The 25,550-nt window shown below is 45.1% G+C and overlaps 1 protein-coding gene across 3 annotated transcripts in view; it reads left to right on the top strand.

Moving 5' to 3' along the window:
- Window positions 1–25,550, top strand: part of FBXW11 (F-box and WD repeat domain containing 11) — a 1,385,831-nt gene that overhangs the window by 912,420 nt on the left and 447,861 nt on the right. For all 3 annotated transcript variants that reach the window (XM_069654341.1, XM_069654340.1, XM_069654339.1), the window contains one exon: window positions 16,234–16,483. In XM_069654341.1, the coding sequence (XP_069510442.1) occupies window positions 16,234–16,483 (250 nt within the window). The remainder of the gene's footprint in view (window positions 1–16,233; window positions 16,484–25,550) is intronic.

Raw genomic sequence — 25,550 nt, 5'->3', positions numbered from 1 at the left:
AAAAACCTTTTGTGGATCTGCGCCCCGAAGAGGGGGATCCATGGGTGTAGGTCATCACCCAACGTATATGTGGAAAGGAACTTTTTGTTTAATATTTTGGATACATCAGGCCCTTGGAGGTAAGAATTTTTATATAAGAGACTGATTGCTGAGAGCGGAACTGTTGGCTCGTGCTGAAAACTCGAGCGTGTGCTGTGCTCTGGAATCCCCCCTTGTCCTGTGCTCAGAACCTGGGAAAGGGAAACCCCTGACTACCACATTCTGACATATTATTTAGGTACACTTCTTTCTTATAAACATTATCCCACTCTGTCTGTATTTAGCGTGAGGATTGGCAATATGTTTTTTCTTAGTGTAGGCCCTTTAACTTGACAAAACGGCACCAGGACTCACTTATTATTTGATGGACGTAGCTTGCTTCCATCTTAGATTTAGGTTTAGAGTAGCTGTTTTTCCAACCTTCCTACACAGTTTAATAAACATCATTGAACTGAGATCGCTTGGCTGTCTTTACTGTTGCCACCATGAGTTCTTTAAACTCCCCACTTCCGAACTAAGTGGTTCCAGTTGTGTCCTATCTCAGATTTCCTCATCCATGCTCACTGGCACAGGGCAGGGGCGTCCTCATGGAGGACTCTCTATTGGTTTGAGCATTGGTTTAAAGGTAGTGCCTAGGGGATTTGGATCCTGTAGATATCGGGTGACTATCTCTGCCCGTTTTTTTGCTCGCTCTTAATACGAGCTCCTGAAAGTCGGTAGGATTGGAGCAGGTAAGCAGTTAAAAATATCCATAGCAACATTTCTTTACAAGGACAGCTCCTTATCTCGTATATCCAGAGTGTCTCGCTGCTCGCCCGGACCTAGAACAGACCGGAAACAGACCAGGCTTGATGCCACGCGCTGGTCAACAGGTTAATGGCGTTTCGAGAACCACAATACTGCTTGGTATTGTAGTACACATGGGTGCCTGCTTCAGTAGACTATCCTTGGTTTTCTTTAGGTAGGGAAATCCCACCTTAGCATAGGGCAAGTTAGGCATTCATCCACCTTGCCTTTTCAGTTGAATAAAGGTTTTAAGAAAACCTGAACCTGTTGTCTGTGTCTGACACATGATGCCTTCACAACCCCCAAACCTTTTGGTTTTTAACCTGCCCTGACTTTTTACAGGGAAGTGAAACCTTCCGCTTCACTCCCCTGGCCGCCTGCTCATGTTATGGGAAAACTGATTATCAGTACTGGGCAAAGCTTTTCCCCTTTTGCTTTAACTTTTTACCTTTTGGTATCTTTTGAACAGTGCACATCATCTTACAATACAGTGGGGATACCTTTGCATCACTCTAGTCTTTTACTCAAAGGATTTTTGGTTACTTTAATATGTACATTGTAATGGTGCAGAAGGAGCAAACTGACACACAGGTGGCATAGTGATCGCCATAGACTTTTATTTAGTCAAGAAAATAAAGGCCTCTGCCCATCTCTGAGGGGTTTCCTTGTATCAACTAAAACACTAACGGTTCTGTCAGAATGCAAATCAATAGTCCACTGTCCTGTGTCAAAAACCGTACTTTTCTCCCTTACACTTAAAACTAAACTAGAGATAAAGTAGACAGTTTTGGTCCAGAGGAATGGCATTTTATGTTCCTTGTCCATTCCTCCACCATTGCTAATGTGGCGTGTGGAACAGAGAACATGGAATACTAAGTGGAAAGATGCAAAGTAAAGGGCCGTTATGCTCAAATTCGCAATTCGTCCTTGTAAAAACCACAATGTGATTATACACAAGTAAATTAAAAAAAAATGTTAAAAAAGCGCCGTTATGAGCAGTGTTGTTGAAGAGCCGGTGGGCTAATCTGTGATCTCAATAAACCTCTCAACTTTCTAGAAGTGTCGTGGAGATTCTTCAGTGGTGACGAGAATGGGATCCAGTTGAACAGCAACCCACCGAGTAGCTGTTCATCCAAGCAGAAATTTACAGAACATTGAGACAGTCTAAACCCTGAGAGTCCGGACGTTCTCAAAGGAGAATTGCATAGTGGACACTAGCAGAAGAAACTTTAAAGCGTGGATACAGGCAGAGGTGACTTGATGCGGGAGAGCCTGATTTGGAACAGGAGAAGTGATTGTGCGTTGGGCCCGTTGATCAATTAACAGTGGCCTGCGGCCCTGTGAACCATGCAGTAAAGGCACTTTAAGACACTGGACTTAGAAAAAGGGAATTTAACTTTAATTGCGCGCTTGACTTACTTTTAAGAATCAATGAAACATTAAATTGGGCCCAAGACTTAATCTGCAGCTCGCGGCAGTACCTTTTTATAACTTTGCAAGCCCAGCACCATACTCCCAGCAGCGCGAGATAGCACATCTTTCAATCCCTACATTCTACCAGTGTGTAGAGAAACAGCGACGCAGCGTCTCAATACTAGAGTAATGGACCCTACTGTGTTGCTTTACGTGCCGACATTTTGTTTCCCTTGGCAACCGGACATGTTGTATAATCACACGATCCATGGTACGGTTGTAGAGCTTTGAACACAACCGTGCGACAGTGAAAAGACTTCACTAATTTCAATCGCACAAACCCAGGTCTACTTAAGGAGCCAATTGAACCATCCTGTGCAAAGCACTTGTAATTAAAGGTGCTTCCTCACTATGCAATACTGAACTTTGCAGGAACAATTGCCATAGCAAACCAATGCTAACTGAATATCAAATCACAGCAGTGTTATCGAGGGAACGATTTTCTCTATCACGATTGCATAACGAGCATAAGTAACACCAGCATAACCATACAATTGTGAAATCAAAATACAGTGCAAATTAAGAAATTTTACAATCCAAACAGGACAAATTTAAAATTTCAAGAAAGCCACTAGCAATAAACCATTGTTTTACGATACTGTGCTATTAACTAATCACATTTCTCTCGAGTGTGCCGACGATACTTTGCGGAAGTGTACCAACCATTGGCTCCATTCACAACCAAGACGGCACAAATTTAGTAATTTCAGTGGAGACCATCCATTGTGTGAACTACATCTGGTATCCTACAACCAGCCATGCAAGGGATATGCCGTCAAACTATTTTCTGGATACAAAGGGTGAACCAGTACTGCCCTGGAAATGATGGAAAAAACATTTTGATCATGGTCTTCGCAGCTCATGGTTTGAATTTCGCCAGTGAAAGGAAAAAATGCTTACGCATACACTGTCTAGGGAACTAAGGGCAGGAACAATTTGAGAATCTTCTGCCCCTGTTTGATGAGCCATCGTTGCTTACAGAATACGAAAAATGTATTAAAATGTTGGATCAGCATTAAGTAAAATCTGTGAGCATTATTCTTGAAAGATACCATTTCGGGAAATGAAAACAAGAAGCAGGAGAAACTGGAACAATTTGTTACAGCTTTACATGGTTTAGCCCACTTCATGTGAGTTTGGAAATAATTTGGATGAGAGATCAGTTTATGCTAGAATGCAATGATAGCAAAGTGAGGGAATCCCTGTGGTCTAAAGGCAATCCATCTATAGAAGAAGTTCTCAGAGTTGCAAAAGAAGTTGAACACACCAATAAATTTGTGAGAGTTGGAAAAAAATAGTTGAAAATGAAACAAAGGACATTTACCAAATACCAGAGGTCTTAGCAGTTCAGGAAAAGAATTTGACCAGAAGGAAACTGGGTGTCAAAAGAGAGAGTATAACTAAGAAAAAAGGAACCGGGTTCAAAGATGGGAGCGAAGGAAATTGGAGCAAGTGTTATCGCTGTGGTGGCATATATCATTTAGCCAGTAGTGAAAAGTCTCCTGGCATCAAAGAGATATGCAAGAGGTGTAATAAGAAAGGACATTTCACCAATTGTTGTAGAACAAAGATGGAAAAAGTAGATTGCATTGATTAACTTTGTGAGGAATTGGAAGAATGCACTTTCACCATTGATGATTCAGAAATTAACATGGTGGAGGATGAAGATGCAGATGTTGAAAAGGCGATGGCAACAATAGAAATTGGAGGCACAAAAATTAGGAGCTGTGCTGTCCCAAGTAGAAGTTGGAATAGAAAACCCCATTGCTTTTGCCTCTAGAGTTTTAAGGTAGGTGGAATGCAACTACTCCACCATTGAGAAGGAGCTGTTAGCTGTAAAGTGGGCGCTGTCGACACGTTTCACTCGTTTCTTCGGGGAATGAAGTTTGTTGTAAGGTCAGACAACAAACCACTCGGGGAGATATTGACTAGAAAAGGGTTTGGATAAGAGATCATCAAGAATTCGTAAGTTGGTTGCAGGTTTGCAAGAGTATAACCGGGATATAGAGTTTGTACCTGGAGTTGAGAACAAATCGGCTGTTTATCACAGTTAGCCAATGTTGTGGATGGCGATGACGAGGAGTTTGATGAACACATTTTGTATTTCAATCAAGAAGTTGTATCCGAAGAAGAATGGGTGAAAGCCACAGCTGCAGATGAAGTTTTAAAAGTTGTGACAGTCTTGAGAGAGACGTAAAGGTCAATGAGATTAGGAAAGGTAACTTACCGGAGGTTGTCAGGCATGTGTTTGATGAATTACGCCTAAAAAAAGGTATGGTGTCGAGAGGCGACAAATTGTTTCCTCCCACCAGTGTAAGACAGAAGATTCTAGTTAGCGCCCAAAGGACACCAAGGTATGACGAAAACAAAGCAACTCATCAGGCAAGATTATTGGTGGCCTGGGATGGATCTGCAGGTAGAGAAACTGATTAGAGATTGTTGTAGATGTGTAGATTCTGCCAATGTTTACACCACATGACAAGAACCTATGACCGTAATGTCAATTCCTACCATACCTTGGGTGCGTGTGGGTTTAGACATTGTGGGTCCGGTGAGCAGTCAAGGAACATTGAGGTTCTATATTGTTTTGATTGACATGTTAACTAGATGGGTGGAAATTGAATGGGTGCAGAATATATGTTCAAAGGACATCTATTGTGTTTTTGGATGCCATTTTTAAAAGGGAATGGTATCCCACAAACATTATCACAGACCATGGTGTCCAACTTGTATCAGAAGAAATGAAAATTCTCGGCAAATGGAGTAGAGCACAAATCCCGTTCCATTTATCACCCGGAGATGAATGGAATTGTCGAGATTTAATAAAGTTATAAAGAATGCCATTAAAGGTGCCATTGCGGTGAATGGTAACTGGAAGAGAGCAGCAGAAGACAGTTGTCGCACATAGATTTACACCACATGCCACCACAGGCATTTCTCCCTTTGAAATGCTCAGGGGAAGAAAGCCCAATACGGGGGCCGGGGGTTGTCCTTCGTGGTTGGGTAGGGCTTGTAAAAAGGACATTGATTTTAAAGAAGTTGAGAAGAATATTTCTCACAGACAGTTAAGTAATTAAATCCGTTTTGATACAAGGAAGGCAGGTAAGGAATGTTGTGTGCAAGTGGGTGTTTGGGTTAGAATTAAACTTCCACACTCAGTTGCTGGTAGATGTGTTGATTGGTCAAAACCCATACAGGTATTAGAGGTTCCATGGTGTGGTCAGAATTTCAGATGGTAGGGTGTGGAACGTGAACAGAGTGTGCAAGAGTTACAAGAACATTCCAAAGAGTATCATTGCCATTAAGAAAAGTAAGAATGTAGAGACAAAGGTCAGGTCTGAGAAAGAGAAACCCATGGAAGAGAGGTTTGGTACCCGTACGAAACGTGTTTGCGGTAAGCCCTCATATCTGAGGGAGTATGGGAGTTGAAAGTTTTACTCGGGCCCAGGAAACTGTTACTTATTGTCTATTTTGTAACAGTGTACAATAGAGCTTCAGGTATATTAACTGTGCTTTAATTACAAACCAGTATACCAAAGGTAATTGTGGTTTTAGATGTATATACTACACCTTTGTGTTATTTTGTTTTTTCCTTTGCTCCACCATATAGTAAGTTTTGTGTGTTTATCTAATAACTTTCTTTGCTAATCCTACCAAATGTTTCAATTGGAAAATGTTTGTGTGCGTTGTATTCTGTGAAAAGGGGGGTGGTGTGTAGCATTCTATGTTCCTTGTCCATTCCTCCACCATTCCTTGTGTGGAACAAAGAACATGGAATACTAAGTGGAAAGATGCGAAGTAAAGGGCAGTTATGAGAAGTCTTGTTGAAGAGACGGTGGGCTAATTTGTGATCTCAATAAGCCTCTCAACTTTCTAGAAGTGTCATGGAGATTCTTCACTCCCTTGTTCTGGACTGGGGATCAAAGGTCACTTCAGGTTTTGTTTTTTTCTTTGTGGGGGATGAGACTCTTCCCTAGATCAAAATGATCCTCCAACACAAAAGACAAAGTTCTGACACTTCTCTCTGTCAGGCACTACACTTAACAAAAGTCTTTCAGCTTTATTAATCTGGAGAATATCTCGATTTTACAGTTTAACACAACCAGGGGGGTAGAGGACTCTCTCCCCCTGGCCTACGTAACACATAGCTTCAAGAACAGTTCACAAATGTTAAAAAGGGTCCCTGACCCCCGCTTCTTTGATTTGGACTCACTTGATAACTCTACAAAGTACTGTGACAAGAAACATACCTTGTTTCCTGATTTGGGACAGACGCCAGTTTCTCACCTTTTGGTTCGTCCCACTTGACTTACTCTCTCGCCATTCTTTTCCTTCTTCTACGGTGGATCCTTGCTGTCCCTGCTCCTGCATCCCTCACCCTGCCTGCATACAAAATTTGGAGCCAGCCCTCGGTTGGGTTAAGCCCGAAGAATGTCAGCGTGTAACGCGCTTGGTGCGCTGACTTTTACATTCTTTCCAACAAACTTTGCTTTTTATTGCTGGAAGCTTGAGGATTGCATGAATAGCAATCTCCTTCTTTGCTTTCAACCCATTACCTGGGTTTTCTTATTTCTTCTACATTTCAAACTGGTGCCTCATTGTGCTCGGCCCTTCCAAGATGACCACACTACATTTCCTCTAAGTGAGCTACTTTGGCCAGTCCTTGCTCCCTCTATTAGGCAAAGTTTGTATGCAGTACCCTTTGGGACCACTACACACAACTAGGACTACAGGTGTAAGCAAAACCAACCTTTGGTATAAGTCTGTACCACACAGTTTCTGGTAGCAAGGTGAGCAGCCAGGCTTATCTCAAGAGGGTATGTGAGCGTGTAAGGGTGTTATATAAAGGTCTACAATGACAAGTATTCAGATAGGCACCTATACTCAAGGTCTCTTGGTAAAACACTTCTTAATATATTACTCATCAATCATTTATAAAGCATTCACTAAATGAGGCAACCAATATCACACAAAAATTATACTACAATACTGATTACTAAGCAGTTGATCTCCCTTGAAGTCGGAGCAAAATAGCATTGAAGTAAGAGCAAAAAGGCATAAGTTAATAAAACGAATATTACAGTTACTTTAAAACAGTGCAAATAGTTTGAGTTCACCAGAGGAGTTGATTCAATGCAATAGGTAGGCCAAAGTCAATGGGCTAGTGTCTTGTATAAGCAAAAAACGGTTCTGGTATTTAAAACGGAAAAGTCTTTGCCACGGCTATTGGAAGTAGTTCACGGAAGAAAGGTTCGTATGTCGGGTCACAAGCTGACTAGGCCTGCAAGTTGCCAAAGTTCCAAGAACTTTCGCGGTGAGAGGTAAGTTCTCTCGGTCGGATTTTCACAGTACCTTATTTTGAAGAAAAAGATACAGCTGAACACTCCTGATCTCGCTGTTGCTGAGCCTCAGTTATGGGGACAAGAGGGAGTACATCGGGGGACTCCTGCACGGGGATGGATCACAACGCTGGCAAATTTGGCAAATCTTCAATTCCGGTTGTTGTTCTTCATGCACAGAAGCTGGTGTCCTTCTCCCAGGTTAATCCTAACCAGCTCCGAGAATGGTATCCACGTGGCTTACGAGTTGATTGGTCCCACCAACTGAAAGGAAGAAGTCGTCCTTGAAGGGGCTTGTCTGTCGAGATGAACTTGGCGATTCGGACCTGCAGCAGGGCTCCAACGGGCAAACCAACGGTCCAGTAGTTGCGCAAGCCGTCCTCTTCAAGCTAGTCTTCGGTTCTTTCGTTCCAGTGGTCGACTCTGCCTTTCAGTCCAAGAGACTTGCCTTTTTGAACAGTTTTCTCCCTTTCATTCCAGACTAGCTGCCACTCACCCAGCAGGGTGGCTGTCCTTGCCGGACAGTCAGCCAGCCAATCACACCAAAGTGCATTTGGGTCTCATAGGAGACTAAGCACAGGGAGTTTCGGGCACCTCCCTCACTTCCTGCCCACCCCAGACACTCAGGCGCCAGAGGCGGTCTTCAGTCCTGAAGCCTGCCAAAGTCATTGAAACAAAGGGACCAAACTTAGTTTGGCGTGCAGAGACAAACTCTAGAAGGACCTTTTCAAAAAGAAATGGCAAAGGGGGCTCAGGCGCCATCTTGAAAAACATGGCTCCCGTGATTTTTAGCTACCGGTGTTCGCGGTCGGGAAAAATCATGGTAGTTCGTTGTAAAACCACTGCCACCAGCCATTTCGATAGGAAAGGGTAGCATTTGACTGCTACATGAGTTTCTATACATAGGGGATACTAGGTAACCCCTCTAGCACTAGCGTGTGTGGGGTCTAGGAATTTAAAAAGACTAGTAAAGTCAATTTAACTTTACATTCTCTGGGAAACAGTAGTTAATCCCAAAGAAGGTATTTAAACCTTTGGACAGCCTAAAAAGCTTCCCTGCGTCACTGCACTGAGGGTGCCGTGTAACACACATGAAGAGATGATGCCTATGGAGTTGTCTTAAAACACCATAATCTAAGAACACGAGTAAAACACACCTCATCATCCATGAGTGTGGGAGAAAAGGCTCCCACTCTTTCCAGGTAAAAAAAAGTCCGCAAAATCCAGAAAAGCTGCCGGTGGTCTCCAAGGTGAAGGGTGTTAGCACATTTCTGAGAGTTCTCTCTTACACCCTCTCCCTTTGGTTACCTTGGTCTTAAAAGGCCAACTACAGCAAACAGTAGGCGGGAGCCAGCCCCGACACCAAAGGCCCACAACGAAGGTCCCTCTCTTTTACCTGTCCTCTGCTGGTACGCTGTGAGGACTTCTTGCGCCCCCCCTCACTTGAACCTTGAGGATGCCGCTGCCCACTCTCCAGTGGATCCTGAACTACCATGACATTCTAACTTCAATAACAATGGGTTAGTCCCCTCCAAACCAGACTTTCTCCTACCCTCTGACTTTCCCTCTTACTCTCATTCTCACCTTGTCTCCCACTCCTACAGCCTGTGATTGCACTGTGTTTTCACCTACTGCTACCAATTTGAATTTAGCTGTGCCCTTGGCTGTACTGTTTTTTTTTTTTTGGTTTTTTTCCTCCCCCTGAATTCGGTTGGCCCAGTGACTGCATTGTGCTTCTCTGCCCCCTCTACTATCCTGATCGTCCCTCTCTTCTTCGCCCCCTCCCTACTTCACACATGGCGCTCTTTCTCCTATATTCTGTTTCTCCATCAACTATCCTTCCCTTCTTTCGAAGTTTGGCAGGAAGAATTTCAAAAAGTATATCTTGGTCTTGAACACTGGTCTCCCTATCCCTGATACCCATACCAGCGCTTCCTCCAGACAGACTCACGACATCCTCGGTCGTTCCCTCGCCAGATCTATGCTGTGCTCTCTCCTTTCTCTTCTCCCATTAATTGACGCACCCGCTGGGAGGCCCTCCTGGCCCCCTTCCACTCCTCTAAGGTCATTGTCTACCTGAATGGCACCATCTTGGTCCAAGGCCCTCCGGACAGCCTTCTCTTTGATTGACGCTTACCACGCCCTATCATATTCCTTTCTTCACCCGCTGTCCCTTCTCTCCCTTCCTCTGCTTCCTTTTCCTTGCCTCCCCTCCGCCTCCTCCTTGGCTACCTTACCCTCTCCTGCAACAGTTCCCCGAGCCTCCCGGGGCTCCATTTACACCTCCTTCTACACCTCTGCAGGGCGTACTTCTTATTTGTACCCCTCGCCGGAAGTCTTTGAAAGTTGGTAACCTTCTCCATATTGTCACACTTGTTCAGCCGTCAATACTCAAATACATCTGCCGCCTCTTGGAAGAGCTTGACCTCGATGTCCTCTGTCTCACCGTGGCATGGTACACAGCCAGCTCTGTCAGCTTTGATTCTCTCCTCCCTGACGGCTTTAAGATCCTCTCCGCACCCAGATCCACCCAGTCCGGAGGGGGTGTAGCACTGATCTTCCCGGAGTAGATTCCTGCCTCTGTCAGTCCTATGCAGACCTACTCCTCTTTCGAAGGCCTTGTCTGCAGGCTTTCTCTCTCTCCTGGCCTCTTACTATGGCTACCATCTATCGGGCACCTGGTCAGATCACCTCCTTCCTCTGAGTGGGCCGACCTCTCCTCCACCCTTCTGGCCTCGACCACTCAACTCCTCCTTCTTGGGGACCTCATCCATCTGGATGCTCCCTGTTCCTCCTCTGGACTCTTTTGCGACCTCTGCGATTCTCTTTCTATTCTCCACTTTGGCCCGACTCACTCTGCAAGGCACATACTTGATTTGATCTCCTCTGACCTCCCCCTCTCCATCCCTCTGACCGCTCCTCTCTCCTGGAGTGATCCCTCTCTCCTTTCCTCCCATCTCTCCCTCTCTACCCCCCAGGCAAAGCCAACTCCAACACTGCCACCTACCTTCTCGGTCATTCAACCAATGAAGCATGTGTCAGTTGAGGCTTTCGCTGCCAATTCCATTCTCGCCTCCTCTGGCTGATTTGCATCCCGACGTAGCCCTTTTCATGCCCTATTATTCTATCTCTGATACTCTTGATGTTCTTGCCCCTATGAGGATCCGCTTGGAGCCCAAGGCCAAGTGCAACTCTTGGTACGACTCCAACTTAGCTACCCTTAAACCTGAGTGTAGGGTGGGTGAGAGAAAATGGCAGGCTTCTTGCACATTCTCCGACAAACTGGCCTGCCGCCTGCTCCAAAATAAAATCAATACCGGCTCCTTGTCTGAACTAAGAAGCGAGCCCACACCCAAGCCTGCATGTCTGCGGTATATAACAACTCGGCCAAACTCTTTAAAATCTGCAAGGAGCTGGCCAACCCTGCTGCAGTATCTACCTCTCCTGTCGCCTCCCAGGCCATTTGCACGGCCCTTGCCTCTCATTTCATCTAAAAAACCCAGGAAATCCTATACACCCTCTCGTCCTCTCCTCCATTTCCCCATTCTCCATCTGTTACATCTGACCCTCCTGCAGCCGCCCCCTCCCTATTTCTCTTCCTTTCCTCTGTTCTCTCCTGAAAAGATTTCTAGACAAGTCCAATCTACAAAAATCTCGTCAAAACAGGTTTTTCCCTGTTCGTCCAAAACAATCAAGGACCACATTGACACCCTTGCTCCTGCTCTGGCTGACTTCTGCGACCTCTCCTTTGCCACTGGAGCCTCCCCCTCCCCTCTGAAGCACTCCTGTGCACCCTCTTCTCAAGAAACCCACAGCCGACCCCTGATGCCCGGCAAACTATTTCCAGATCTCCATCACTCCTTTCCTGGGCAAACTCCTGGAAAAGCTGTCCATCTCCTAGCTTAATCTCCACACCGATTTTGTTGGTTGTCTCCATGACCATCAGTGTGGCTTCAGAGCTGCCAGAAGCACGGAAGCTGCTCTCCTGAACATCCGTGAAGACCTACACTCCAACCTCGACTTCTGACCCCATCCTACACAAGCTCTCTTTTGCCTTTGATATGGTCAACCATGCCACCCTGCTCAACCATCTCCGTGATAACCTGGGTATCACTGATCAGGCCCAGGACTGGCTGACCTCTTTACTCGCTGATCGACCCTCCCCGTTCCAACTTTGGTCCTTCCTTTCCTCGATCTCACGCTCTAACTGTGGTGTTCCCCAGGGATCTAACTCCTCTCCTGGCTTTGCAACCAATACCTAGCCCCCTTGCCCACTGCATTGCCGCTCTCTGCTCCAACTTTCAGTGCTATGCGGATGACACTCAGCTAATTTTCAGGCTTCCTTCTGCCACCTTCTGGTTCTCTCATCTCTGACTGTCTGCTATCCATGAGTGGTGTGCCGCCAATGACCTCTGCCTTAATGCCAGTAAGACAGATTCTGCTCATCGGCACACCTGCACCCTCCTTTCCTGTCACTCTCTGGCCGGCCTCCCTTGGAACTCTTCGTGCTCCCACATGTGAGGCAAACTACCAACTGCACCTCCTCAGAGGTATTCTCCCTTTCCTCTCCTTCCCCCAGAAGCTCACTGCCTCTAGAGCTCTGGTTCTCTCTAGGCTGGACTACTGCAGCAGCCTCTTTCTAAATCTGCCTGCTTCTACTCTCCGCCCTCTGCAACTCATCCAGAACAGGACTACGAGACTTGTCCTTGGCCTCAAGCCCTGGGATAGTATCTCTCCAGCCCTGGAATCTCTTCATTGGTTCCCTGTGACTGCAAGGATTCAATTCAAGACCCTTTGCATTGTCCTCAAGGCCTTTTGTGGCCTGGGTCTACAATACTTTAAACTCTCCCTCCATAAATGCCTTCCTACTCGAGCTCTTCGCTTCGCCACCTCCAACTCCCTCAGGGTCAGTCGCTTCTCCAAGCAACTAGTTGTGGGGGTAGATCTCTTTCCTCAGTTGCGGCCTCCCTCTGGAACAGCCTCCCTGCCTCTCTGAAACTTGGAGATCCATCTTCGGTTCAGGAAGCATCTCAAGACCATCATCTTTGCTTCTGCCTTCGCTCTTCCTCGCCCCTGCTTAGCTGTCTGCTACGGCACCAGGCACCTGGGACCCTCTGATTTTTGGGCCCAGGTCCCGGCCACACACCCGCACTGCCTCCTGGCAACCCTTGCACTTGTCTGTATCTGTAACACTGCAGACCCCTTACCTGCACTTACCAGACACCCCTTGTCTGCGCTTTAACCTTGCACTTGCCAACATGCTGGCTACACTACCAGTTGTTTTTTATCCCTTGCTCAACACTTTCCACTCCTCCCCTCTCCCTTGCACTCCCCCCCCCCCCCCTTCCCTGTCCCCAGCACTTGCGTGTACTCCATGTCACTGGGCATAGTAAGATCGATATGTTGTCCTCCTATGTTCGCCTCCCTTGCCTCGTCGCACTCTGAAACACTTGTGTATGAGCGTGAAACAAATAAAATATCATAGATCAAGTACTGCGACGTGAAGATGCCTCTTTAGCTTCCTCTTCTTGATTTGGATCCCAGACCCCGCTTATCAAGCAGCTGTTGGTGTCGAGCCGTTTACCTTCTTGCTGTACTGTACGCCCTGCTGGTCCATCTTGGGTGCTTGCTGTTTGTTGGGTTGCACGGGCGCTGCTCTACTTTCATGGTATGGAACGGTGCCTCTCCTCCCCGACACCGGCTTCCAACCTCCAGTTCTGCTCTGGACCAGCCCTACGCTCTGTTTCTTCACTGTCCTTAGGCCGGATTACTACTTCTCTGCATCCTTTTTGATGTTTTGATCTCCTCTATCCTCCCCCTCTCCATCCCTCTGACCGCTCCTCTCTCCTGGAGTGATCACTCCCTCCTTTCCTGCATCCTTTTTGAATCTCCCGGGCTGGGCGGTTCTGCGCTTTGGTCTGCTGGTATGGCTGGCTCTTTCCTGAATGCAGCTCCTCTGTCTTCAGAACAAACTTCTTTAAGTCCCTTGTCAGTTTTTGTGTCACTACCACTCCTCCGCAGAAAAGCTAGAATGGTCATTACAATTCCACAAGTTGTTCTTCATGGCTTCACACCTCATCCCAGTACTTATCTGGTACACTTCCTTTGGGTAGTCCCTACTCCTTTTTTTGTCTCCGCATTTCCTAGAGTCAGACCTACAAAGGTACATGGAGATACTTGGTAAAAGTGTTGGGGTCTATGGGGTATGGAGGTGGGTAGGATATTGGGTGAGGGGTATCATACCACGCTTTCTCGGTGTCATCCGATGAGATTTTCCCCCACACCCCATGGTGACAACCTACGTCGTGGGGAGTATCTAGTAGCCTAACCACCCTGGCCTCATGGGAAGGTGCTCCCCCCTCGGGGATAAGTGACATCTCTGGATTCGTCACAGCCTAAAGACAAGCTGATAGCAGCAATTCACTTTACCATTTTTGCATTCATTTTTGTGTGCACATTCACATTCACCATGTGTTGCTACTAAATGCGGCTAGTGCCCTAAAATGGCTGTGCCACAAGATTTATTTTGCTTCTTCTTTGGCCGTATTGTTTGGCCTTCTTCCTGCCTTCTCAGGTCAGGAAATCTCATATACTGTCATGCACTTACCCAGGAAAGCTGCTCCCTTCACAGGCTTGTGATCCCTGTGGAGAGGTTCTGGAATGGTCTGTTAACAGTCCACATACCTTGGTGCCAGAGAGTCTGCTGCTAGGAGGATGTGAAACCAGTATCCGTCCCCGATTGGTCAATTTCTGGCTGTTTGAATGTGGCAGATGCTTTCCATTGGTGGGTTCAGACTTGTTTTAGCTCCAATTATGGATAAGAGGAGGACATCTGCAGCCATTCTTGACATCTGCAGCCATTCTTGAGATCTGCGTAAGATCCAAGAATCCTACGATTAAGAGCAGTCCTTTGACTACCAGAGGACAACTTTGGCAGTGGACCAGCATCCTCTCCAGTGTCTGGCCCAGTGAAGGCCTGCTCCTTTGCAAGATAGATCTCCAAAAACACTTCTGCTTCATAGTTGCGACGCATACTTGAGGATGCATGCCTCAAGAGCCTTTATAAGTATCACTGGACTTCCCGGTGGACTGATCAACTCCCATGTGGGTTATCTTGTGCCAGAAGTCGCCTTCTCCTGCAATTCCCCCACCCCCCTCGCCACTCACCATGTCCGCCATTGGATGACATTGGGTGCATAGCCCTTTGTCTCGTAACTCCCTCTTTACTTACCTTTTGGTCCTAGAACATGGATCCAGTATCCTACCCCTGGGCTAGCCTTTCGACTGGAAGACAGGAGAAGAAGCCTGTCTTTTGGCAAATACTGATTTCACTTTTAGATTGTTTTGAACTGTTTGAAAAAATCACCACCACAAGCCCATTTCATTCTTATAGTGAATGCCTTCCCTGGAGAAGCCTGTATTGTAACCTGTTTGGGCACTAGGCCTCATATCTTGGGGCTGTACTTCTTAAGTGAAAGAGAATTGCGATTGTTGTGATTGTGTTAACTCTATTCATTTTAACTGCATCTGAATACTTGCCTGACTTACCTTGTTATTTGAGTAATGTATTGTAAGTGAACCTACTGGTGAACGTATATATGTATGATTTATGGTTTTGTGCGCTAATGCTACTTGCTAGTTTCATTTCTTAGTGTACTCTTGACGGCCTAATACATAACTTTTGTTTTTATACTTACGGTCTAAGCTGAATTATGAGTCTGTGTGAACTCTCCAGGTCTCTAGACCACCCTCTCACTCCAGATTGCTATCCCTCACTACCTTGATTGGGTTTTCAAAAAGCTCCGACTGCCTGTTCACCATAACTAGGGTGGCTTCTAAAATCTTCCCCTCTGGGTTGATTTTAGAAATCCATCTTAACAGTAACTATGCATTCTATTGTTTAATAGAGATAATATTTTTGTACTTGCCTCTATGGACACCCATCACTTAAGTTTCTTGTACTTCAGACTACGTTTTCCTGAGTCTTAAGTGCTCAGCCATTCTACCATGGAGATAGTAGATAGACTAAAAATCTTGTTTTATCACCAAGTGGCTTCACAGAACCCCTCAACAGAGTATTTTGTAAAAAAAAAAAAAACTAGCACTTACTAACCTATTGGGATTTAATTTCACAACTATTTAAACTGGATTGAACATGCTTTGGTTTCATTGAACGAGAGTTCGGGTCACTCACTATTAGCAAACACTAAATTATGTTCCGAGATGAAGTATACAGCTGCAGTGCTGAACTTGTGATTAAAATCCACATTCCGTTCGTGAGAAGTGTGCTGTTTTGTTCGAGACATAATTAAGAACCAGTACAAGCATTCTCATAATTTTATATTCATGTTTTTAGCTTTGGGTGTGCGCCTTGCAAGGTATTGGAGGGAGCTTTAAAGGGGCTGGATATCTGCATCATCCAGCCAGCCATTCTGTTTGTTGCTAAAACGTTATTTTTTTTTATAATGCTTCACAGTGAATTGTGGCACCACAGCTAGTTTGACTAACCTGTTGCCAAAAAGAATAGATATACATTACAACACTGTTTCCATATATGATGGATGTTTCGGTTCACTTCTGTTATTTGTTTCTGCAGAGTATGGGATGTAAATACAGGAGAGGTCCTAAATACACTGATCCATCACAATGAAGCCGTACTTCATTTGCGATTTTGCAATGGTTTAATGGTAACGTGTTCAAAAGATCGGTCGATTGCAGTTTGGGATATGGCTTCGCCTACGGATATTACACTTCGTCGTGTGCTCGTTGGTCATCGTGCAGCTGTTAATGTTGTGGACTTTGATGACAAGTATATAGTATCTGCATCTGGCGACCGGACCATTAAAGTAAGTTTACGGCTTTACTGTACACTCATTGCAGTGGTTTGGAGTTGTTGATCGTACTGCTGCTTTCATTTTGTTTTTGTCTTGCTTGATATCTTATTTATAATTCTGATTTTCCAAAATGAGTTGGATTTGCTAATTATACATAAAAAAAACAATGTAAGATTTCGGGCCAGGGACTTTTGACTTTCTCCTTCTACACTATAAAACAAACTATACATTTGGGTACACTCTTGGCATATGATATTGTTATTCATACAACAGTTGTGACAAATAACATCTACAGTATTTGTAGGGTACCACAAGTTAAAATGCAAAAAACTAGTGACACTTTTTTCAGGTCTCGCCTTCAGACCTTGTGGGAAATGCAGCACTAACTTCAATTCCAGGGGTGGTTCTCTCGTTATGGTAATACTGTACTGGTGTCTCAGTATATAGAAATGTGCCTCAGTATTCAAACGATGAGGGGAAGGGCTCCAAATTTGACAAATGTCCTGAAAGGCCATCATAACAGACACGGAGAAACTGCATATGTAAAAGCAATAAACCACTCCAAAAACACAAGGTTGTTTTGCGGTCTGTTATTATCTTTATTAATAAAAGTCCAAATGTGGTTGTGGGTTTGTGGCTTGGCGAGGGATTGTTTCATATGTAATTCCACAACGTTTCACCAATCTGCACTGCCTTTTGGATAGTTACCTGATGGGACCTTCCGGCCATTACTGGATACATGACATTTGGACGCCCCACCGCTTTTCCCAGATTTCAGCACCTTCACACATGAGACAGTTGCCTGAAATTGGCAAAATATTAATGTGGTCGTAGGACAAGTCTTAACGCAGTGAACAATGCTAGAGGTCCCTATGGTACCTCGAAAACTTTGTTTCAAGGCACTAGGATACACCGATTCTGCAATATTTGCACTGCAACTAATTGCACCATGCTAGTGTGAGGCGACAGGTGGTGAGGGAGCACAGAAGGCCCCCGTATGCAGCAGCACACCAACTCTTGCTGCCAAATCACCCCCCCCCCCACGTCTTTTCCCCTGGGGTGTCGGCCAGCCACACGCACCCATTCTCAGTGCAGTTTACTTCAGGGTGCAAAGCACATCAAGCGAATCGGAACTGGCGACCTACTGCAGGATAATTGATTTTCAGCAATTGATGAGTGTTATCATGTCTGCCAACAGAACCCGTTGGGAGAACGGGTACATTTTGCTAGTTGAGAATAAATGTGATCACACTATATACAAACTAGATCATAAATTTGTGATTTTATATAAAGTAATTTGTTTTAATGAAGGCTACAAGTAACCCTATATCCGACTTGTCTCTGGTGCCTACATTCCAAAAATGTTGGCAATCCTGTGATGAACATAGAAAAAAAGTTTTTCTTGGCTGCATTATACAGCGAAAATGTGTCGGGCACAAACTCTATTTTTAATAGAATACAGTGCCCCTTTCTCCACAGCCCTTGTAATCACTGAGAGCTGGAGGGGCCACTAATAGGCACTTCTTTTTCTTTTGCAGGACTTTGAACCATTTTACTTGGTATATACAGATGTAAGTTATTGGGCTCCTATCATGATTCATTAATCTGGGCTTCCTCCCTCTTTCCTAGGTTGGTGTTCAGAAGACTTCTGACACTCCACAGTCCGGCTTCAAAGAATTTATTGAAAGTCCCTGTGTCCAGTTGTAATGGCTTCTTTTCATTGATGTGATATTGGAAACCAAAGTGAGCAAACTCTTTCAACAGAGGACAGAGTCCTCATTCTGTAACAAAGCATTTGGCATTTTTAACCACGGAAATGATCATGCTGGTATATTTGGAAGCTGTTGAGGCTCAAGGCATTTTGCATCCATGTGTTTCCGTTAGCCAGGTAGATGGTAGACTTTCTACATTGGAATTGCCTCTTTGAAAATTGCTTACAGACCTTCAGTCCAAGCTTGTCTACCTTCCAGATCGGGTTCTGCAATACTTGCACTGGTGGAACCAGACAGAGAATGTCACAGGGTGTTCTTTTCCAGCCTCCTCTTCAACCTTGTTTCAGTCATGACTGATGTGTTGGGCTACAGATAGGGGGAATGCACTGCTTTGCCTGTCAACTCAGACTTTGGAGATCTCAGGACAAATAAGAGCCCACCCTTGTCTTAAAGCTGTGAGCAATTTTGTTAGCTCTGAAATTCTTTCTTCCTTTGTTTCCCAGACAAGAGATGCAATGTTTTGTATTAACAAGCGGGCAGGTGGTAGGTTGTGTGCCCTGTATTTTGGAGAGCACTCAAAGGATTTGACAGCTTGTGTTGCTTCTGGAAGGAATGAAAAATGACAGTGAACTTGATGAGCAGGTCTCTTCATGCCCCTCACAAATGGGAGCTTAACCAATTGATTGGAGTCGAGACGGTGGGGTGTCGGGCAGCTGCAAAACGTGAACCACAGAGCGAGCGACTGCAGTGTGCAGCTTGATGCGTTACACACTACTGGGTACCTTTCTCTAATGGCTTGGAGAAGAGACAAGACGTGAGTTTGCCCCTGCTCCTGGTCTAGAGAATGTGTTGTGCGAACAAGGAGCTGGGAGAGCGGACGGTCGTGGGGGTTGAGGGGGGTTGTGGACGGGAGTGAGCAGATTGGGCCCACTGAGCCGCCGCCCCTGTGCCGAAGGTAAACTTTCCTTCCCAAACCGTTTTGGATTGGGACTGTGGCAGCAAGTGCATTCAGCACCCTTCAGAACCAGAGCTGTGTATTGCTATGCAGCAAGCCCAAATGCACTCCAAGGGCAAAATCATGCCTATACACAGATGAATGTTTCTTAACTGGATTTGCACCATTCAGGCGAGTTTTTGGGTACAAGAGTACCTTGTTTATTAGTAGCAATTTCACATTAGCAAAAAACATTACATTTAAAACATCAGTGAGGAATGTATAAATAAATCGGAACCTAGATTATAGAGGTAAACCTTGGATTTTAATCTTTAAATCCAACAAGTTATTAGAAGCGATAGAATCAGATTTACACAGTGTCCTCTATTCACACACAGAGAAAATATATGTCCATGTTATATACAATACACAGAACCTTTTTAGAACATAGAGAATGCCTTACAACAACTGGCATTGTGTAAATCGGCCACAGGTCTCTGAAAATGTCACTTTACAAAACTATAATCAATAGCTCCAATCAAAATCAACTTCCAGCAAAAATCCCTTTTTGAGTGTCAAAAAGATGACCAACGCGTTTCGGTTCATAGAACCATCTTCAGGGTATAGACTTTCACTGTTCCTATTTCACAATAATATTCATAACATGGACCCTGTAGGGTAATAGAAAAAGAAAACTATTCAGTGTAAGATCTTAGTTTTTATAGAAACCGTTAAGGGTGTAGAGAGATAGAATACACTAACCTTGCTGATACGTGAGCTAGATGTCCAGTCAATAACCCAATATTCTGGTAAACAACCCAAAGGACAGGGCAGAAGTGGGGTGCGGCCAATAGAATATCTAAAATCAGACCAAAAGAAGACCCATATGTAAATAGCAGTCTCCAACCTAAGGAGGACAAACCAATTGTAGGTACGGAAATGTGAAGAGTAAGGTAGAGCGTGTAGAATACTTCCATGGACACGGCTAAGCCGCGCCATGGTCTGTGGGGTTTGTCAGCCGCAAGCGGTATTGCTATGGTTGCTCCTCAAAGACATTCGTGTGAACACGAACGAAAGGAGCCGACCTGTGTAATCGGGTAGATCCTGATGTGAATACAGAATCCTTCTCTTAGAATACATACACAGTTGTACACGTGAGGCGGGCAAGTGTATAGTAAAACGCGATAAAAGCGTTGCTGGACCCTTACCTCTTGATCCGAGAGCTTCTGGACAGTCTGGCCGCCGCACAACGCGTGGTTCGACTGAGCTCAATTGTTATGCGTCGTCCTGGCAACCCCACAAATGCGCACGGTTCGCCAGGGTGGCGTCCATCTTGGTATGGGCATTGGGAGGTGCTCAGTTGCTTGGCAACGTGGCACAAATTAAGAGAATTCTGGTTTTCTGAATGGTCATAACCGTCAGTAGATGGGATAAGAAAGCACACATGGGGGCACTATCGCGGTGCAAATGGTAATTATGGCAGTATCAAGAGCGCGCATGGGGGCACAACCGCAGCTCAAAAAGAACTGCAGGGTGCCCCATTGTGCTGAAAGGTAAACACGGACAGCCATCATGAATGGCCACCGTACGAGAGATAGAATATAAAAATTAGTAAAGACTAACACAAGTAGGGGTGAAGGTACATGCTCACCGACCAATGCAGGAAGGTCCTGCATGTAGATCCTCAGAAACAAACTGAGTGAAATTGAGTCAATGTGGAAGAACATCAAAAACGGGCATAGAGGTGGAATCATGAGTTAGTACGGTGCCAAAATGACAAACCGTGGGGCCAACGATCTACCTGAAGGGTAGGAAGCAAGGTTGAACAAATAAAAGGAAATGACTAATGCTTCCACTGGAGTGAAATGGGGCTCGTGGAGCACTACATGGGAGAAGAAATCAATACTAAAAAAATGTTTTGTAAGCGTAAGAGCCATAAACACTGTCCTCAACCTATACAATACAGTAATGGATCATACAGACATCAGAAGGAACAATTAAAAGCACAGAGACAATTACTATGGCATTAATTCCACAAGAGTAAACTTAACATGAATGCTAGCAAAGAAGGTTCATATTGGTGGTAATAACACTAGTGGAGGAGTGTCGAAAAAACCATCAACCAAACATGTACCGACAATTGGCACCCTGCCTCAGAGGTTATGGAGAGGAGACATTTTGGAGATCTCAGTTGGAGGTTTGCCAAACTTGGAAAAACTCGACAAATCTTGCCAAGCAATTTTTTAAACGCGGGAGGTTGGTGGGACGTTTGGAGAGTAGGGTACCTCTTTATCGTCTACATTTCTTCCAGTTGAAGCGCACCAAGCGCACTGACAGTTTGGGGATTGATCTTTTGACTTTGGGTGGCTGATGCTGAGTCTTTTGAAACCCTGCATACTTGCTCTCTGTTTTGAAGTCTGATAGGAATTGATTACACACTTCAATAGACCCAACAGCTCTAGATAGCTACATTAGGACAGTCAGCTCAGGTGTCCTCAAGCATTCTTTAAAGCTCTGTGCTGTGATTTTGTTCCTGGCCCTTGTGCTGTTGTTTCATAAAAGGTACAGAACACAGACCACAAAAGTGGAGGCTCTGTACTTTTGGAATCGGCTAGGGAAACTGTGGTGACCGGAGCTGCAGAGGTGCATTGACTCCCAATTCAAAACTTTTGGGCTGATCGTTACTTCCAGTCGGATTAACCAGCCCATGGGTTGGGGGTATCTAATTCCGGGCCATTTGGGCTGACAGTTTCTTACAAAGTTAACTAAGGTGTTTTAAGGAACCGCATAAAGACCACTACGTGAGCAAATGCTGAGGCGATTGCAGCCTGCAACAGGTAAACCTGATTGGTCATCTTCCTTATTGGGAACAATGGCAGCAGCACTGCACAGCAAAAATTGAAACGGCACAAGAAGACCCTCGCACAACGCTTTAACTGTAGTAGCTTCCGCGATCAGTGGAGCAATATATGAAGAATGTGCCACGACTGAGAAAGGCCTTGTTAGGCTGAATTGCATTCAATACCCTCTGGGAACACCACACACAATTAGGACTACAGGTGAAGCAAAAAAACAACCTTTTGGTGCAAGTCTGTACCACACATGTTTGGTAGCGAGCTGAGCACCCAGGCTCATCTCAAGAGAGAATGCGAGCAGTAAAGGAAGTTACACAGAAGTATCACAATTGTTCAAGTCGACTTTTCTTGGTAAAAAAATCATTTAGAAAACATTCACTAGTAGAAATCAACTTAACATTAAACACCAATATACTACAGTACAAAAATCTTAGTTGTAGGGACAGTTTGAGCTCCCCTGAAAAAGGAGCCAAATGGCACTTCAGTACTTTAAAATAGGAGTAAAAAGGCAGTGTTCTGGTTAAGATGGAGAAGTCTTTGTAAAAGTTCTTAGAAGTAGTTTAGATGAAAATGAATGATATGTTGGGTCACAAGCTGATTAGGCCTGCAAGTTGGAAAGGTTGCACAAACTTTCACCGCCAGAGTTAGGATCTCTCAACCGGTTGGCACAGTACCTTAAAGTGAAGCAAAAAGATGTAGCTGAAGACGTTGGTTCCTGACAGTTCCTGCAGATCTCGCTGTTTCCTGAGCCTCAGTCTTGGGGACAAGAGGGAGGGCGTCAGTGGGGCTCCTGCACTGCGCGGGAACGCGTCGGAGCAACCAAAATGGAGTCACTTTGGTTCAGTAGCAGTTGATTCAAGACACAAACTGGTTTCCCTCTCCCTGGCTAAACCTTAGCCAGAATTGAGAATGGTATCCAGGTGTCTTCTGAGCTGATTGGTCCTACTAACTCGAGGAAGAAGCCATCCTTGAAGGAGCTTCTCTGTGAACTGGAGATCTGGCGATTTGGAGGTGCAGCAGGGCTTCACCGGGCAAACCAACGGTCCAGTGGTTGTAGCAGCTGTCCTCTTCCAGCTCTTTTTCGGTTCTTTCGTTCCAGTGGTCGACTCTGCCTTCCAGTCCTGGAGACTCAACTTTTAAACAGTTTTATCCCATTCATTCCAGCCTAGCTGCCACTCACCCAGAAGGGTGGCAGTCCTTGCCGGACAGTCAGCCAGCCAATCACGCATTTGGGTCTCCTAGGAGACCAAGCACAGGGAGTCTCGGGCACCTCCTCACTTCCTGCCCACCCCAGACACTCAGACGCCATGGCTGGACCTCAGTCCTGAAGCCTGCCAAAGGCTCACTAACAAAGGGACCAAACCTGGTTTGGCGCGCAGATTTTAAACACCAGAAGGACCTTTCCACAAAGAAACAGTGAAAAAAGATGACCGGTGTCTGTTTTTACAAAGGGGTCTTGGGCGCCATATTGAAAAACATGGCAGCCCTGATTTTTAGCTACCGGTGTTCCCGGTCGGGAAATATCATGGTAATTCATTATAAAACCACTGCCACCAGCCATTTCAGTAGGAAAGGGTAGCTTTTGACATCTACAAGAGTGTTTGGACATAGGGGATACTAAGTAACCCCTCCAGCATTCTATAAGAAGATGGTGTGTGCTGGGTCTATGAATTTAAAAAGACTAGTAAAGTCAATTTAACTTTACATTCTCTGGGGAACCGTAGTTCATCACATAGAAGGTATTTGAATCTTGGGAAGTCCAAAGGACAACCCTGTGCCACTACACTAAAGGTGCTGTGTGACACAGCACTAAAAAGATGATGCCTATGGGGTTATCTAAAACTCCATAATCGAAGAACACAAAAGTAAACTCATCAAAATACGAGAGTGGGGAAAAAAGACTCGCTCTCTCCAGGGAAAAAATAAGTCCTCAAAATCCAGGAAAGTTGCTGGGGGTCTCGAAGGTGAAGGGAATGAGCACATTTCTGAAAATTCTCCCCAACAGGCCTTCTTACACCAAAACCGACAAAACAAGCTAAAATTGCCTCCTGTCAACCGATTGAGGTGGAGGCAAATTACTCTAAAGAAGTTGTCACAACAAGCTGGTAGAACACATTTCTGCTTCCCTAATTATAGATCGGAGAAAAGGGTGACTGGGAGCATAATAGGCTTCCTCTTTGCTTTGGTTTCTGTGGTCGGCATCTATGACCATCCTGTGTGCTTTCATGTTGTTTGGCATCATAGTCGGCGGGTACATTGAAGTGTGGTAATTATCTTCTGTAGAAGTGTAGCGGTATGTGGACATGGGTCGTGGAGGCGTTTTCTCTGCCTGCCCTAGGGTTAGAGATGGTTAGGAAGGTTGTGTCTCTCCCTTGGCCTCTAGGGGCGGGGGGAGGGAGGGTCCCTGCCTACTATGGTATTCCTCTGTAACCTTGGTTGTGTGTGTGCATGAGAGGTCCAATATGTCCCCCCTACGTCCGCCAGTTGGGGATGGTTAGGCAATGGATTGGTTTCATGTTTCTGCCAGAATTTGATGTCTACTCATTCCCTTCTGATTCTGGGTTGAAGAGCCGAGTTTTTAGTTTTCTGAATTGCAGATGATCCCTTGTATTGCGTCAAATGCCATCAAATATCCTGCCTAACGTGGATTCCTTGGGGCAGGCTCCTATATATGTAAAGTGCTATATAAACAAAAATAAATACAAAAAATAAATACAAATATATCGGCCCTTTGCTTTTTGCTAGAATCCTTGTTACACCGGTTCCACAACATCAAGGATTTAGTGCAAGATAAAGCGGGGAAAAATTGCCATGGTGGCGCATGAAACACAAAAAGTGTTGGATCATTTGGCAAGGGGGGGTGGGTCAAAGGTGGCATCACAGCTTACAAGGCCGCAGGAGGACTGTGAACTGTCTCTCGTCTCCAATCCTCCTAATGCCCTGAGAACAATCTTGTTTGTTTCACCAAACGCCCAATAGTCCAACACCTTTGCTTGACTATCAAACTAGATTAAGCATATCTCCAATGTTGTTTGAGTCCCCAGTGGAGGAGAGCGTCACTGTAATTGACAATTGAACTCCTCCCCAAAGCTGTGGAAATCAGAAAAATAAAACTGGGAAAAAACGTCAGACAAATAAGAAAACAAACAGCTTGTGATCCGGTATATCTCCCTTGTGATTGTTATCTGTGGCAATGTCCCTGTTCAAAGTGTTGTGACCAAGAATCAGGCTATCAATTTAGCGCCAACTACAAATGTAGTCCCTACAGCCCAGCAGCCAGGGTGAGTTTTAATGGAGGCATTGTAAACCAATCTCGACTCCTCTACATCAATGGAAACTTTGCCTCCGAATGCCGACCAACAACTAGAACGTATGATCAGGTTTCGGTCATCATTGGCTGGCAATATGTGAAAATGGTTCCCAGATGATGAACCAGCAAAAACAGTTATTTCATCAGATAACGTTGTTGAGATCAATACATTCAGGAGACATCGATCATGTAGCTCTTAATGAACATGCACCAGATAGATTGATTAGCTACTTCTATTCACCTTTAATAGATCAACTGGTCTTGAATG

Source organism: Ambystoma mexicanum, chromosome 3q, assembly GCF_040938575.1.
Source record: "Ambystoma mexicanum isolate Mex_15411 chromosome 3q, UKY_AmexF1_1, whole genome shotgun sequence".
NCBI lineage: Eukaryota > Metazoa > Chordata > Amphibia > Caudata > Ambystomatidae > Ambystoma > Ambystoma mexicanum.
This window is presented reverse-complemented; position numbering and strand designations above follow the sequence as displayed.